Source organism: Calypte anna, chromosome 1 (genome assembly GCF_003957555.1).
Source record: "Calypte anna isolate BGI_N300 chromosome 1, bCalAnn1_v1.p, whole genome shotgun sequence".
NCBI lineage: Eukaryota > Metazoa > Chordata > Aves > Apodiformes > Trochilidae > Calypte > Calypte anna.
In genome coordinates, this window is record NC_044244.1 from 78047658 (window position 1) to 78065458 (window position 17801).

Consider the following 17801-nt stretch of genomic DNA (forward strand, 5'->3'; position numbering starts at 1 on the left):
GTAGAAACTATACATATATACATAAATATATATGAATGTTTTCTTGCTCTAGGTTCTGCAAAAAACTCAGTGCTTGCCCCTGTTGTAGTGGACAGAGAAGGGATAGATGAGGTCATGGACCACCTGAAACGCTCTGTCTCAGGCCTGGACTCTGTTCTCCAACGTACTTTGCCATGGGGTGTTGCATTTCATCATGCAGGTATTTCTGAGAATCTTGGTCTTGAGTTATGGAATGGTCAAATCATTTGTGTTCTTTTTGCTGTAGTTACCAGCAATTTTATCAGTTGCTTTTTGAAGCCTCCTGTAGCTTTTGAATTTAGGTAAAACACAATTTGTTTGGGGTTGTTTTTGGTGAAATGCCTGAAAAATTAGCTGACGTGCAGCTCAAGCATTTTCAAGCTGCCAGAGTATTTCAGAGCAATTTTCCTCACCTCAGGAATAGAATAGATGAGTAAATAAACTATAAAAGTAAAAATAATGAAAAAAAGCACATGCTGCAAACACTTCTGGTTAGGTCTTTTATTTCTTACCTAGGTAGGTAATAGTATATACCACCTTCTGCTCCACTGAGAGAAAGGACCGACTGGAAGGAGTAACGGTAGCTATGGAATATATAGAGAGAATTATTCCAAATGCTTATTGAGAGTGAATTTCTTTCTCAAGGATAAAATTGTCCTGAAGCCCTTAAAGAAATGAAGAAAGATACATATTAGACCTGCTACCTGAAATGGAAATAATAAAGAAGGATTTCAGGGTTAGGATGGCAAATAATTAATCCTAGTTCCTTACTGTGTTTGTTACATCCAGGTTTTGTCTTATTTGTTTATTTATTTACTTACTTGCGGTACTTGTACATATGTAGCAAATAAGCAAGCACCTTAGAAAAGCTAGTTTATAAGTATTACTGTCAAATGAATAATAAAATGAATAATAAAACCTTGATTGTGAAATTTTGGTTCACTTATGATTTGAAAGAAGTTAACTGCGTTAGCATTGCTGGTCTAGTTCTGAGCACCAAATGTTGAATGTTCAAGTTTGTTCTTTCACTTGACTGACAGAAATATTTTGAACTGTTAAATGCAGTTTACTAGGTTAGCTACAAGTCATCTCTCCTCAGGTCTTACTTTTGATGAACGGGACATCATTGAAGGAGCCTTTCGTCAGGGCTTGATCAGAGTCCTAGCAGCAACCTCCACGCTGTCATCTGGAGTCAATCTGCCTGCACGAAGAGTAATTATACGAACTCCCATGTTTGGATCCAGACTGCTGGACATACTCACTTACAAGCAGATGGCTGGAAGGGCTGGCAGGAAAGGAATAGACACAGAGGGTAAGGAGAGGCTTTATTCATGTTCTCTAAGAATGGTGTTAACCTGATTAAATCCAGGGCAGTGCTTTACAATTAGTGGCTAATCATGATGAATTCCTTTGGTACTCAGTATGATGAAGTTAATCAAAATGAATTTGTTTGATATTAATGGAGTAAAAACTGTATTCACGGGGGACTCTTCACTTCATGAGACATACTTTGGTATTTACACATTCATTACTTCAGGAACAAGCTATTTTCTCCTTTGAATTCTTGTTAGCTTCTTAGGCTGTGTTGTTCATTTGCCTTAAATCTGTGATCTGTGGTCATTTTACTGAAGCGTTTACAGTTTCAGTGAGAAAATTTATAGTAAACTCTCACTGGACAGGCCTAAAATGTAAGAAATGCATTTAAGGTCTACAGCCATAATTACACAAACTCCTGTTGTCTCAAGTTCTGACTTGGATTTATTAAATTTCTGCTAGAATTAACCATCACTTTTATGGATCTCAAAAGTAGTAACACAACAGACTGAGAGAGAAACATGAAGAGTAGTTAATATGGTGTCTTCGTACATACAGAAGCACTGGTTAATGTTCAACAAGATAATCCTGCCTGTTATTTTAATTTGCAATGGAAATTTATCTTCATGGGTGATATTTGGAAAAATTGTATTATACAAGTATAAACACAGTAGAAAAGAAGTTCACCAGAAGCAGGAAGTGAGATTTGATTGGTGTTTGCTGGAGCCCTATGTAAGCAGACTGTTTTTATATTTAACTTTCTATTTTTGCTGGAGTAGCGTAGCAACAGAGCACTTTGAGACCTGTGTCTCTGTGTGCTGTCCCTATGTGTTAAAGAAAAAGGCAGCTGTATTCTGTATTTTTAATTTTTCCAGACTTTGTCATTTGAGTGTAGCTGGCAGGTTTAAAATCACGTTATTCCTTGAGGGTTTTTTTAATTCACCTTAATTTACAATAATTATTACCCTTTTTTGACAGTCCTGATGTTCTGCACAGTAAGGAGCTGATTTTTATGCTGATAAATTTCATGAATGTATCGGTTTTCCCCCCTCCATAGTCTTTTTCAGTGGCAACATAAAGCTACATTACCAGCTGCTACTCTTTCACACAGTAGGGAAACTGGAGGACAGAAACTTTAGCTGGAAAAAATACCTCATGTACATATGAAATTCAGCTGACAGACAGAAGATGAATGCTGTTGGGTTAATTTCATCCTCCCTTCCCAACACTACAGTGTTGGATTGTCTCAGGTTTTGATTTTTTAAATTTTTGTTTCTGAGTTGATAGAAGTTTAAAACCAGCATTTTAGAAAATAAAATTGCAGTTTTTTTGCTTTCATCAAAACTGTCATGTTCCCGAGGTGAAATAGATAAAGCTGTTCAATAATGGTGAACCAAAGCTAGAAATGTAATAGGGCCTTTTTTGCTTTTAATGATCTTGTTTATGCCTGAATTACCAGAGTCTTCTGGTGTTTGTCTAGTCTGCTGCTAACCTAGACTTCCTCAGGCAACTGAAATGTTCCATGAGGGATCTTAGAGTAGCTCAGTTGTTTGTTTGGGTTTTTTTACCTGTTTACTAGGTTGCAATTATTGGCAATTGATTCTGTTAGATTTGTAACACTGAAGAGTCAAAGTTTTGTCAAAGGGAATTGTAGAGCACATCAGAACCCAAACATGAAATGAGTGAATGTTCTCTATTGCTAAAATCAAAATAAGCTTTGCTTTAAAAAAACTACACAAAATTACTCACCTGCACTACATTTGTGGTACTTTTTCTGTTTATCAAATTTAAGTATAGTTGTGTTTTCATTACCTCTGCATTTGCACTACAACAGTTACAGACTTACCATAACTTAACATTCCTAGGATTTTACTAAGATATCTACTAACAAAATCACCTTGATGTCCAGCTTGTATGCATTTAAATCTTAGCAAGTTATCATTAACTTATCACGGCACTTAGTGTATAGCAAATCCAAATCTAATGCTCTCAGTCAAAGGCAAGCTTGTCCTACCCACAGTTAATTTACCCTGTGCCAGCTGGCAAAGCTTCAAACTACCTGTGTTTCTCAGGGACCTAGTTTCTCTGTAATGGCTTTGTTGAAATAATCTTTTTTTCTGTAACTACTGCGTTTTCCATGGGTAGTCTGCAGTATTATTAAAGAAACTGGCTGATTACTTTTATTTTTGTTTCATGGCTCTGGGACCTTTTTTGTGTCCCACAGATTTTCAGTAGTTAAGGATTAACATAACAAGGTCTGATAGAGAATTTTAAGGTAAGGTATATTTAGAGGTGCATTCAGTGGAAACAATTCAGGATACTTAAGATATTATATGTACGTGCATATATATATATGTATACATATGTATATACTTAGTATACATACGTATTACATATATGTGCATGTATATTATATGTATGTGCATATATATATATATGAAAATTCAGAGAATGCTTAGTTACATTGGTAACTTTGGATTACTGAATTGCTTTGGTATCTGTGTTATTTCATTTTGGGAATGGAAGTAGGTTGACTTAACACAAACTGTTAAGTGCTGTGCAGCCTTTACATTTTCTTATTGCTTTAGAGAATGTTTTCAGTTTAATAAAGTAGTGCACAAGAAAAACTGATTCCACTGTATATTATAGTTCCAGTCAATTCCAGAACAAGAGGCGAGAGTGGTTCAGCAGCAAAAACAGATGCAGAGGGGCTACGGAAGCTCTGTAGCTGATTTGGCAAGACCCTGAACAACTAACATAACTTTGAAGTTTGCTTTGAGTTCTAAAGTTTTATGCATCAGTGGAGTTGTTAGATAGCAATGGATATACACTGCTCAAGGTTACTTAGGTTTTTTCCTCCTTTTAAAAAAATTATTCAGCTTTTTAAAAAATACCTCCATTCTTCCATTGTAATAATATGTCCTTGATGAACTTTATGTAGCTATTACAGTGCTAAGATGTAATACTTAGGTCATTAATGTTGGGGTTTTTTGTTTTCTTTTCCTATAGGTGAGAGCATTTTAGTTTGCAAGCCCTCAGAAAGATCAAAAGGAACTGCTCTGCTTCAGGGATCTCTCAAGCCTGTTTGCAGTTGTTTGCTTAAAAGAGAAGGGGAAAGTGTTGCTTCTAGCATGAAAAGAGCAATACTTGAGGTACAGCACATGTGGAAAGTGGTTCAAGATGTGCTTGCACTCTTGTAATTGTAGTATGGTTTCTTTTGTGACACCATGAAATGTTTTCTGTGCACTTTCTTTTGTTTCTTCTCGTCAATCCAAGCAGCTTCAGAAGGAAATGACATCTGTCAGCTTGCTTCAGTATTCTGCATTTTGTGTGGTGTGCTTCCTTCTTCAGATTAGGATGTGAGCACACTCAAACACGGTTTACTAGTATTTGCTTTTGCATTTAAATATACTCAAACTGCAGGCAGAAGTAGGTGCAATTCTTAAACTTCATGTGTGACCTGGTAGTGTTAATTGGGAGATACTTGTAAATTACAGATCCCAGAGGGTTTGTAGACTGAACTGGGCCATAATGACATTTGTAGAGTTTTGTAGGTTCCTCAGTCAAGTTCAGTCAGGAAAATAATAACAGTGTAAGAGCACTGACATTTTTAAGAGGAAACTTCAGTATGCTGAAGGGCTTAGGAGAAGCCCTCTTTCTTGGTTTGCTTTTTGTCTTCAGAAATTTGTAGTTTGTGTTCTAACCTTTTAGTAGTATTTCACAGTGTTGGCTAAACAAAATACCCAGGACTAGTCTCAAGTCTAAGTTGCTACTATGTATATGTCTTCTATCAAAAGATTTTGCAATTCATTCTTTCCCATAGCTTAGTCCTCTTTTTTCTACCTAAGGTGTCTAACTTCTTGCATAGAAAAGTCCCTGAAGGTTGGCAGTTTCTTTGCCTTGTGTTCTCCTCTCATACTGGATCTTTAAAATTCACATATCTGATGGATCACTGTCTTTGATTCTCAGATCTGGTGTTCCATCCTACTGCTTCTCTGGCAATATAAAACAAGTAGGTTTTTTTCAACAGATTATAGTGGGGGGAGTGGCCAATACTCCAGATGATGTGCAGACCTACGCTTCTTGCACTCTTCTTGCATCCAGCTTGAAAGAAACCAAGTGGGGAAATGAGAATGCACAAGACAAAGCACAGACTGGACCTATTGAGGCTTGTGTGGCATGGTTGCTGGAAAATGAATTCATTCAGGTTCTAGACTCTAGCAGTGATGTGAAAGGTAATATTGGTGTTCTTCCCAGTGATGTAGTTAGTAGTTTAGAATCAGTCAATCTCCTGCAGCTGGGTAGATGTTTAATGTTAACTTTATCGTTAAGACTTCTGTGTATTTTTGTTTTTATTTTAAAGAATCATGGATATCAAGAATTTTTTGGCTTTCTGGATGGTGTCTTTGTTACCTGTATTAGTGTTTTTTGCATGCATTTGTTCTTGGACGTCTCTGTGCATATCACCTTTAAGACTAATGCAACCCAGTCTACAAATTCAAAAAATATCTTTAAAAAAGACATACTTTCAGTGTAGAATTAGTCCACATCATAGATTACGATTTTTGTATCTCTGAAGAGCCAGTATGTTCTAAGGATGTTGAAGTCTCTTCTAGAATTGCTTAGTGTATATGGTTGCACTTTTCCCTGATTTTGGCTATTACAATGGCTAAGGGTGAGACTTACAATAGTAGTAGGAATTCACATTGCCAGTTAATTTGTATTTCTTTTTAAGAAAAGATGACACATGATATTTGGTGTTCCTAAAAAAGATGTACTCAAAATTATGACTAATAGGCAGGATGGCAAATAGGATTCTAATGTTTTTTTGTCCAAACTGCTATCACAACTTTTATTCTGAGTAGCTAGGGGAGTCCAAGTTTGACATCTGGCCTCTGAAAAATGCCAGTTTACATTCAGGCAATTTTAAACCTTTTATTGTTTCCATTTTCCTATCTTCAGAATGGAGAAATACACTGTTTCTTCTTGAAAAAGTCGTTGGGTAAAGTTAATAGAATTTATATTTGTGAAGTAAATTACAACCTGAAATGAGATATAAACTTGCACTTTAATGTTTCTCTGTGGTTTGTTTTTTTTGTTGTTGTTGTTTGTATTTTGTTGTGGTTTATTGTTGTTTTCTGTTTTTAAACAGCAAAGGTTTATCATCCAACACATCTTGGCTCAGCTACTCTTTCCTCTTCTCTTTCACCAACTGAAGCCATGGGAATCTTTGCTGACCTGCAACGAGCTATGAAAAGCTTTGTTTTGGAGAATGACCTACATATTGTCTATCTGGTTGGTTGCTCACTATGTGTTCTGTATTTTGTACTGTCAGAAGTAAGGAAAGGAGAGGAAGCACAATGCAGAGTTCTTGAGGGCTTCATGAACATACGTTGTTTTGTGGGGGTTTTGTGCTTGCTTGTCGTATCCTTCATGAAGAAAAGTTTCTAAATCGGATATTCTTCAGAACTAGCCCATTTCCATTGTGTTGGCAGGTGTTGCATGTCCATCTAAATCCATTGTCTCTCCTAATTTTCAAAGATTTTGGAGCTTTGTTAAGTTTTGCGTGTAAGATAATGGTAATTTTTCTGAGATACTTTATGAAATAAATTGGTTTTGTTGTATGTTTGTGATCAATGGACTGCATCTCAGGCTACTTTCAGAGATGCAGAAAACCTTTTGGGTTTCAGCATCAATTTTGTATACAAAAAGCTTCATATACTACACTATTTTCTTCCTATGGGTGGGCCTTTATTCGGTTCAGTAACAATGAAATTCATCTCTGATTTAGTTTACTTGCCTGGTGATGCTGCCAGGGCTCAAGGAAGGAGTGTGATAAATCTTTTGAGAGGAAAAGTCCCCAAGTTTCTCAAGTGTGCATGTACACTTAAAAAGCTAAGCAGTGCTACTTAAGGTGTGTGGAGCTGAAGCCAGAAACCTGGGAAGATTAGTGAGGAAACAAGATGGAGTTGCAGTGAACATCTTAAGCTTCATGACTACCAGAGGTTCACCATTCAATCACCATCTGAAATCTGACATTTGTCTTTAGCCTCCTTAAATATGATGTTCTCTTTACCAGGTTGATAAATCGAAGTCAAAATTTGGGCACCTTGCCTAAAAAAAAAAAAAAAAAAAAAAAAAAAAAAAAAAAAAAAATTAAGTTAATTCCAAGGAGAATATACTTGCAGTTACAGGAGTTGTTGCTGGTACTGATAGATTTTTTTTATTATTATTTTAAAAATCTATTAGTGTTACGTATGTAGCCGCCTCTCTGTTCTAGAGTAGCACATTTACATTTCGTTCTATTTCTACTGGGCGAAGTAGAAGGTTTTGTGTTACGCACCAGTAAATTTCTTCCCCATTTGCATCTCCAGAAGGAGAAAAAAATGCATGAAAAATGTTCTGGCTCTGGGGTACAGACACTGGTGGCAATAAGTGTTTTTTTTACCCTGTGTTTTTAATTTCAGCAGCTTTTGTAATGTTATTTTAAATCAAATACACCACTGAACAAAATGTTCTTGAGATTCTCTTCCATTAAGCTAACCTAAAACACTTTCTCTAAAATCTGTTCATTTTCAGGGCCAAAGATTTGTTTAGTTTTGATTTTTTGTTTTTAGTTTGTTTTGTTTTTTTGTAATAACTGTTCTCCATGTGTTACAGGTTACAGGGAAACTATCTGCTACAATGTTTTTTAATTCTCTTAACACTTGAATCTTTTACTTAAACATATATGAGACTGAATTTCAAGACCTTGGTGTCAGTGCTTAGCAGTGCGGGCAGACCAAAAACCAAAGGACAGAATTACACTGTATTTCCAACCCTTCCCCCAGAAAAAAGGGAAGATAAAAGGGGAATAAAGACTGGAGACTTGAAGCTGGAAATTGAAAATAAGCTGAAACATATTTACTAGCACAGGGGAAAGGCAATAACCTAAAGGATAAAAAGCAAAAACACAAATATATCCAACCCGATCTCAATGGCAGCAGGGATGGATGCCTGAAGGCTCCCTGGGGCAGGGCTGCCTCAGGAGGGGCTCCATGGGTCTGCCCAGGACCCGATGGATGTGGATTCTGCAGAGCAGGTGGGGAGCTGGGGTAAAACTGGGTCTTATAAAAGGTTGAAAGATACCTGTCAGTTTTTGTTTAAAAAAAAAATAAAATTGTGTTGTTAAAGGAAAATAAAGATGCAGCTTAAAAATCTTCTAGAGGCTTGGATTTAGGGAGAAATCTGTCAAAGATTTCGATTTGTTTAACCATTAGAGTACCTGTATAATTCAGATCTTATAATTACAAATATTTTAAAAGCTAGGTTTTAAGAACTTTTACGTTCTTCAGGATACATGGTTATGACTCAGTGCCTCTGAAAACTGTGTGGGATGCTCTGACCACATTCCCTAGGCTGTATTTTTGTTTACCTAGAGCTCTGTTCTGTTTGTTTCTCTGAAATAATTTTTTGCATTCTTATTTTCTTTAGGTCACCCCAGTGTATGAGGAGTGGACCACAATTGATTGGTACCAGTTTTTCTGCTTGTGGGAGAAGCTGCCTGCCTCAATGAAACGTGTGGCTGAGCTGGTTGGGATTGAAGAAGGTTTTCTGGCTCGCTCTGTAAAGGGCAAAATCATAGCTAAAACAGAGAAACAGCACAGACAAATGGCCGTCCACAAAAGGTATCCACAAATAGGTGTGACTGTGCAAAGACTAGAGGCTCTAACAGGTGGACTGGACAGGCTCTGTGTCTGTTTTCAGGAACTGTGTCTCTTGCTGAGTGAACTGATAGCTCAGAGAACCTGGCCCTGGTCTGCTCTTGATTGAGAATGCTGCGGGCACAAGATGTTTGTGCTGATGGTTTTGGAAGCCATCTCCTGTTTCTCTTTTGTGCTAAGCTATAGTACCATTCTGTTTTATGCCAGCACAGTGCATTTTACCATGAACAATGATGTGCCCTGGATGATGATTTTATTTCCATTTGTACTGTAGGTTTTTCACCAGTCTTGCCCTTCTGGATTTAATCAGTGAGGTACCCTTAGAGGAAATGACCAAGAAATATGGCTGTAGTCGTGGCCAGCTTCAATCCTTGCAGCAGTCTGCTGCCACCTATGCAGGTGAGTCGTTTGGGCAAAATACACTGTCAGTCTTGGCTAGTCTGTTTTGCTTCCTTCCAGGTATAGGGATAAGAGAGCCACAGTGTGGTGCTAACAACAATCAGCCACATTAAGCCACTTCCAGTTTTATAGCTTAGTCTGTGGTTGCCCATACTTTGAGTTGCAAGCACAGAATATGCAGAGGGAAGGAGCCAGCTGAATGGATCACACAGTGTTGTAGCATGCTGAGGTCTGTGTAAATCATCTTTGTACTGTGAAGGAATATAGTTTGTTCAACACTAGGCACAGAAACAAAGTACAAGTACGTTCTGAACCTTTGCTCTATCAGGAAAGAGTACTTTTCAGCATGAGTAAGGTATGGGTCTGTAAGACTCAGTATAGCTTTGTTTTGGTTGCAAAATTAGTTGGCCAGAAAGTTCATAGTTTTCAAAACAGAATGAGTAGTTTTTCAGTCATTTATAACTAGATAACAGGAAGTAAGATAGCTGTCACCTTTAGCTTAACTTCTTTGAGAGGGCTTTGTAGTAGAAGTAGCAGCCCACCGTGTGACTGAGATTTTTTTTTTTTCATTTGCCTGAGTCTGTCCTTACTCCAAAGGTGGGTATTCAATTTTTAAGACAGTTTTAGCTCAACTTGTGAAACTCTTGTGTGTGGGTTGCAGCATGAGTCAAAGCCCCAAAATGAAAAGGTCATGCCAACTGATGCAGAGTAGTTTAAATTAATTCTGGTTGTATAAATAACTTTTTGTTGTAGCAGTTTCATAATTCTTTATACCCAGTGTTAATAATTTTCAGCAATCAGGTAGATCAGTGCAATAACAAAAGCAATCTGGGAAGTTAAATTAACAAACAAACTGTTCCCATGATGGAACTATGTTCTCTAATTACTGTAAAAATAGTGAAGAATGCCATGTCTTTCAGTTATTTTCATATTCTGTAGATACAATGTTTGAGTGTAAGAAACTGTCTTTTCCTGCTCCCTCATGCTGAGGACTACACTTGTAACCTTTATCACCAACTTTACTACCTCCTTTGGTACTCCTAGTAACTGAAGTTCTGTGGGCCAAGTTCTGTTCTTATGGACATCAGTGCTGGCTTTCCTCAAAGATCTGTGGCTTCTCAGCACCTGTCATCACAATTTTTTCTCTTTTCTTCAGTGTGTTTGGTTCGTAGGAATCCTGTTATAGTATATGCATGTGCTTCACACTTTGAAGGTTAGCATATTTGTCATTGAGAAATTCTACCTCACTGATATATTTGTTACTGCCACATTGAGTTCTGCAAGACCTCTTCCTTGTCAAAGTTAAAATAAACATGACTTAGTTAGAAATGTAAAGCAAATACACATTCAGAGGGGGGGAGGAGGAAGTGGATCCAGCTTAATGGGAGCTGGTTAAGACATTGCTGTAACTTCTGTGTTCCAGGGATGGTAACAGTTTTCTGCAATCGACTGGGCTGGCACAACATGGAGCTGCTGCTTTCTCAGTTCCAGAGCCGCCTCACTTTTGGAGTTCACAGGGAGCTTTGTGACCTGGTACGAGTGTCTTTGCTGAATGCACAGCGTGCTAGAATGCTCTACAATGCTGGCTTTATCACAGTGGCTGATCTTGCTAAAGCCAATCCTGATGATGTGGCAACCGCTCTGAAGAATTCAGTACCATTCAAAAGGTGAGAAATCAATAGGTGCAGAAGTCAAGTAAAGGAGTTTGTAAGATAAAAGGTTATAGGATGAAACTTGTAATGAGTTAGTCAACCTTTTGGGTCTTGGTAGAAATAATTTGCAGGTGTCCTTGGCTGATCACAGTGATTCCATGATTATTTAGAAATTAATGGAAGATTCTTTTTTTTGCAGCAAAATGCATAATGCACTTTTCAGTGCTGGGTGAATTGTTAATGCTTTCTGAAGACTGTTTGCTGTGTCTAACAGGCAGCTCCACCATATGATCAAATGAGTTGATGATATGTTACCTTATGTCATTCGGGATTCTCTTACAATCTTCATGTTATTTCAACAACAAGCTTCTTTGATCAAATACCTGGTGGACTGTGCCGTAACACCTGTCTGGTTCATGCTCCTGAAATTCCCTTTCTTTGGAAAACAGTGTATGGAAGAGGATTGACTCAAACCTAGAGCTTGCCCTAGTAGGGAGCTGGACTCATCTGGGGTACATGTTTGATATGTTTGGATGAAGAAACCTGGGAATGGCTTTGGGGTATGCAGTCAGTAATGTCACTCATCAAGATCAATTCTCACATAGAAAACTGAAATAATAAGTTCCCATTAGATGCACTGTATTTTGGATATAGTCCTGATGTGAAGATAGGAAGCTGTGAAGCTAATTGAAAGCAGAGCAGAATAGTGCCATTTCCTTGTACTCCTTGTTATTTTCTGCATGGGTGTTTATGTCTGTCTTTTACCTTTTCCACAGTGTCCGTAGGGCTGTAGATGAAGATGAAGAGTCAGCAGAAGAGCGTCGGACTGTGCGCAGCGTCTGGATGGCTGGAATGAAAGGCTTAACTGAAAAAGAAGCAGCTTCCCTCATTGTGGATGAAGCCAGGGGACTTCTTCAGCAGGATTTGGCACTGATGGGAGTGCAATGGAACCCAGAGTCTTTTCTTGAGTCAGATACATCCTCTATGCTTAGTGATGAGTCAGAACTGGAAGACAGACTACGTAGATCAAATGGAGAGCAGTCTTCTGAGTCTTCTAGGATGTTACACAAAAAAGAGTGCAGAGTTCAACCTCATAATGGCCTTGGTTCTCAGGCCAGAAACTTACAAAATATTAAAAAGGGATATAAAAGGCGACTAAGCAGTAGTACAGAAAACTCCAGCTTTGAGAATGAAGTTCCAGGCAGGAGACAGGCTCGAGCAGAGGAATGCAATGGCAGTATTATGTCCAGTGCTAGAAAGCGGCCAAATATGTGCCGAGACAATGAAGGAATTTCTCTGATCAAAACCAGGATGGATTCCAGGGGAGCAATTCCACAGGTCCCTACTGAACAAGGGAAAACACCAACGTTGATAACAAAGTCTTCAGCCTCTAGACTGATTAAAAGTACAGACTTGCATTTAAACAGGACTAGGAACAAAAAGTCTGCTTCAAAACTGCAGAGGTCACTTCTTGAAGATTCAAATACAGTTAGCATAAGCATACAAAAGCTGCCTGCTTTTCACCATACCAGCTCTAAAGATAATTTTTTTTCAGACCAAAATAATAAAAAAATCATGGAAACAGGGTCTGTAACTCATGAAGTCTCAAATTCTGCACAGATGGGGGAAATTAGTCTTGGGAGTAAAGAAAAAATGGAAGGATTGTTTACAGAGCCCACCACCACCAGTGAAGGCATGCCTAAGGGAAGAGCATGTTTTGAGGCACCTGTTACATTGAAGGGTACTCCACACATTAGTGTGGAGACATGCAATATTGTAGAAAGTCTAATGATACCTGCTGGTGCTAGGACACAGAGAAGTGGAAAACCTGATGATAAGCTGAATAAAATGCAAATAGATGCAAGCTGTGCTGAGGTGAGGATTGGTAAGCAGCAGATTCCTTTGGATAAAGCTCACCATAATGTGACTGCTGGTTCCTCTGGAAATGTAAACATCCATAGTGGCAGCAAGATGCAAAAGCCTGTGCATTTGTGTCCTGGCGAGGACAAGTCCTGCTGTATTGAGGATGTTGGCAAAAATGGGAGTGAAAAGCCCAATGGACCATTGTTACAAGCTGGAGCACTGCAGGAAGTCAGCAGTCATCCTAATGATTTTATCAAAAACTCTATAGTCAAATCCAGAGGTGTTTGCAGTGCGGGTGATGCTCAGACTGTTACATCCTCTCATCTCTTTTCTGATTCTAGAGATTTTGAAGACAGCTTCCAGTTGGATACTCAAACTGAGATGATAATAAAACAGGAGGGAGTAGCTGGAATCACAGGACAGCAGAGAATACAAGGTTCAGAGTTGTCAGTGGTGCCACAGCAGGAAATCTCCAAGAAACTACACACTTCACAGACTGAAAATGCTACTGATGAAAGGTTGGATGCAACATTTAGGAAACCGGGCTTATCAAGTCTTATCATAACACATGACGTTACAAAAAACACAGCTCAGCACTGCAGTAATAAAATTCTTGAATCTGGAGGCCTTAACTTACAGAACCTAACAAAGACAATGGAATCTGCACCTTGCCTTAATGAAAACAATTGCTCAGTTACTGACTCCCAGCTACACAGTTTTCTACAAGATTACCAGACCCAGAATTCAGTGAAAGGGGACTCTGCATCTAAAGACCTTAATAAAGCAACTTCCCCTTTGAGTAGGGAGCATATTATACAAGTGGAATGTCACCCTGTTCCCGAAACAAGTCTGAATATGAGTGATAGCTTACTGTTTGATGATAGCTTCAGTAATGTCAGTGATGATTCAACTGTTCCCATCATGGAAGCCGACAGAAAGAAACCTGCAGAGAAGCAAGGGTCTTTGCTTCCTTCAGAGGGTTTTTTGCAGAACCCAAGGCTTATTCAGAATAAGCTTGATGTCAGTGACAATCAAAAAGAGCATGAGGATCCTGTGCAGTGTAACAATGTGTCTCTAGCATTCTCTGATCTAATAGCTGAAGTTTTAGATCATGCAAACTCCCCATCTTTTCTGGAAGATCGTCCTTCTACAGTTCAAGGTCAGTCGGGTTTATGCAACTCAGTGTTCTGTAACAATGACCCCAGACCAAAAGATTTAGTAGAAGATGAAGGCATAAAGCTCCAGAGAAGCCAGCAAGCTTTAGACAAGAAAACTTGTCCAATGGTGTGGACTGACCACTCGTTTGAACTAAGCCCAGGATTGCAGGATGTATTAGACAAATGGCCTAGCCCCTCAGGCATTGAACCAGTTCCTGTAAGTTCCTGTTTGAAAGAAAAGTTAGTTGCTCCTGTTACTAATCAAAAAAAGCCAGATCCAGTTTTGGAATCTGTCTGTTGTCAGCCACAACCTTTGCCCACTCTTCAGGATTTAAAAAGGTATTTCAAGGTTAAAGAAAGCAAAATGGAAGACTTGGGTATTCAGAACGCAGGCTGTGTAACACTTCCACTTGAGGGAGGCAACAGAACATCCTGTCGTCCACCAGATAATAACAATGCTTTTATTCCTCCAACACCCCCAAAAGAATTTTTTCCCAAGAGTTCTTTTTCTCTCTCTGTGAAATCTGCAAGGAAGAGACAAATGACCTGCATGAATGATGGGCAGCTGATTCAGCCACCACAGAATAGCAAGGGCAATGGAGAAGAGTGGGTAAAACCCCTCGGAGTCACTCGTGGGACTGTAGACCCTGTTGAGACTGATGAAATAAAAGATGACTCCACTATAGACCAGGACTTCTCATTGCAGCTATCTCAGGATGGTTTTCCACTCATTCCATTAAGTGCTGAAAGTTTCACTATTATTGATGTAGCAAGCGACAAAGCACTTTTCCAAACTTTTGTTGCAGAATGGAAGGAAAAAAGCAGATTCTCCATCTCAGTGGCATGCGAGAGAAAAAAATGTCTTTTGTCTCCCAAATCAATGATTGGTGGCAAATTCAAAAAAGGTCAGTTCTCTTGTTCCAGCATGCTATTTTGTGAAGAGCAAGGTGGCATTTTCAGCTTAAAGCAGGAATGGAGAAGGAAAGGGTTTCCAAAATAAGGAAGAAAATTACTGCTATTAGTTGAATATTGTCAGCTTCAGTAAAGCAAAGGAGCTCAGTGTTAGTAAAGCATGGAGAACTGGCGTCAAGATTTTCATTAGTAGGTCTTTGGTGATACTGAAGCATCAGCAGCTTGTTTGGTTTTGAGAGCATCTCAATATCCTTAATGTTTCATTGCTTAGTCACTTCATCATGTATCTTTCTATGTCATAACTAAGTTTTATTATATTTAAAAATGAATAGTGTGTTTAACAGTAAACCATACAGATAGGTCAGGGTCTCCACTGAGCAATGTTACTTGTAGGACTGCATCTGAACCAAGGTTAAATAAATATAAGTTTGCAGAACATAAACTTGATTCAATATATGCATGCCCAAAATTCTGGTAAATCTCTGGATTGTTGCAGTACTGCTTAAATTTTTTTCACGGAAGTATTAAGGCTCTGCAGTTTGCTGCTGCTGCTGTATAAATGTATTCTTTCTTTAAAATAACAAGATTAAACCAAGTTTGATTCTTTGCTGTTGGATTGCCATAACAACAACAAAATTTCCTAACTATCAAAATGTGGTTTTGTCAGACAAATATAGGAAGTTTCTCAGAGTACAAGGAAAGAATAGATTTACATCTCAACTCTTGTAAAGATTGCTAGGAAAAACTGGAGTTTTTCAGGGGTACTGTATGGGTAGGTGTTTCTGTTAAGAGAAAGTTTGCTATTCTGAACATCTTGGAGTTTTTGTTTTGTTTTGCTTTGTTCCCAAAAAGGAACACAGATTTTTCTCTGTATAGATAAAAAGGAAGATATGTATTAACTTTTAAGAAATTCAGGTTCAGCTGTATGTATTAGCATTTTCAGGATTCCAACATTTCTATATTTATGGATGCCATTTCATAATTGTAACTTAAAAATTATGCCTTTAGTAAGTTCTCCTCAGTGGATGCAAGTGAAAGATGATGGATTTCCTGTTCAAGGCTGCGAAGACATCGTGGTAGTTGGACTGGCAGTTTGTTGGGGTGGAAGAGATGCCTACTATGTATCTTTGCAGAATATACAAGACCAGACTGGTAAGTGAGTGGCAGGCTGTGCTGTGTTACGTCACACAGCATTTCAAGAAAGTACCTTCAGCAAGTAAGTTCTTGGGAGTGTTGCAAACCCAGGCCAGTGGTGTGATGGAGCAATTTAACCATATTATTCAGAAGTCTTAAGTGCTGAACATCTTTGGACATGTTGCTGTGGATACATATATGCTGCTTTATAATAATGCCAGGTAATTGGCTCAGGCACTGGACTGCTGAGTGTACATACAGCTAAAATATTATCTTACACCCATGTTCTCTTCAGCTTACTTGCTTTTCTCTTTCAGCATCTTCCACATTTTTGCTCTCTGAAACAAATCTGACACTAGAATGCTGAATGTAACCCAGTCTGTGTAATGGGGGTTGTGACTAGGGTTTGATTTCTGGCTATACTTTGTTTAGTAGTACAGACACAGCATATTGCTTTGAGGAGCCTTGTCTGGTTTGATAAAATAAGTAATATCAGCATAGGTTTATTGTTATTTGTTCAGTCAAACAGTAATTTTTGTGCTTTAGGGAACTGCATTCAACATTCTTCTCTTGTTCTCTTGCCTTTCTTATCACACAGTGAGTAAAAAGATGGTTTTTGTTTATATTTTCTGCCTTAGAAATCAGTATGAGTTTGGCACCGCCACCTTTGGACAAAAACCTGTCTGTAACAGAGAGACTGCATCATCTGCAGCTGCACCTGCAGAAGAAGCACAAGCAGGAGCACTCACTTGTCATGTATAACTTCATTCAGCACTACAAGACTCTGGTAATGGCTTGTGGAATCTCCTTGGAAGGAAATTTCGAGGATCCAAAGGTATGCAGGATTAAGCAATTTAGCTTGGGTAAAACTGCTGGTTTAAACACAGTAGTGGAAAGAGAGTTGATAGAGGATAAGGCTTTCAAATGTGCAGAATTAACTTTGAGTGAGGATGAAGCTTTTCAGTGACTTACGCCCTCTTGAAATTTTAATTGAAATAATGAAACTTTTCCACAAAATTTTTCAGTTGCATCAAAAGAAATAATCTGCACGCTAACCTTGCCTTAACTCCCAGTTAAATATTTATATTGTATTATGACTAAAATGGAGCAAAGGTCTTACGGAGGTTTCCCTTTTTTTCAGGTTGCATGTTGGCTGCTTGATTCTGGCTCTAAGGAACGTACACTTCACAGCATGGTGAATAACTTTCTCCCCAGTGAGCTCCCACTGCTGGAAGGGGTAGGCACTGGCCAAGGGGTGCAGAGCCTGGGGCTTAGTGCCAGCGGAGATCATTCTGGGAGGTACAGAGCAGCAATAGAGTCTGTACTTGTCTTCAATGTCATGAACCAGCTCAATAATGAATTACAGAAGGAAGATCTGGCAGGTAAAGAGAGCTTCTCCTCTTAGGGGCAAAGATGGAGGGTAAAGGTAGCTGTGGAACTTCCCTTGGAAGTACATTTGTTGTACCAAAAAAAGAAATATAATTTATATATCCTATATATACACCAGTTCTATTTTAAGTCTCTGAATCAAGCAGATTTCTGCCTTCCAGATGAATACCCTATCCATTTTGAGGAGACTTGTGGGTCTGTCTGTGGTTCCTTATGAACATTTTCAAAAGCTTTTGATTTGTAAGAAGCAGTTCCTAAAT

The 17801-nt window shown here is 38.5% G+C and overlaps 1 protein-coding gene across 1 annotated transcript in view; it reads left to right on the top strand.

The window, feature by feature from the left end:
• The window catches only part of POLQ (DNA polymerase theta), a 47783-nt gene that overhangs the window by 14817 nt on the left and 15165 nt on the right, over positions 1–17801 (top strand). Inside the window, exons 8-19 of the mRNA XM_030450178.1 lie at positions 34–199; positions 1118–1330; positions 4342–4484; positions 5363–5567; positions 6485–6627; positions 8806–8999; positions 9310–9434; positions 10858–11101; positions 11863–15011; positions 16027–16170; positions 16791–16987; positions 17294–17534. Of these exons, the coding sequence (XP_030306038.1) occupies positions 34–199; positions 1118–1330; positions 4342–4484; positions 5363–5567; positions 6485–6627; positions 8806–8999; positions 9310–9434; positions 10858–11101; positions 11863–15011; positions 16027–16170; positions 16791–16987; positions 17294–17534 (5164 nt within the window). The remainder of the gene's footprint in view (positions 1–33; positions 200–1117; positions 1331–4341; positions 4485–5362; positions 5568–6484; positions 6628–8805; positions 9000–9309; positions 9435–10857; positions 11102–11862; positions 15012–16026; positions 16171–16790; positions 16988–17293; positions 17535–17801) is intronic.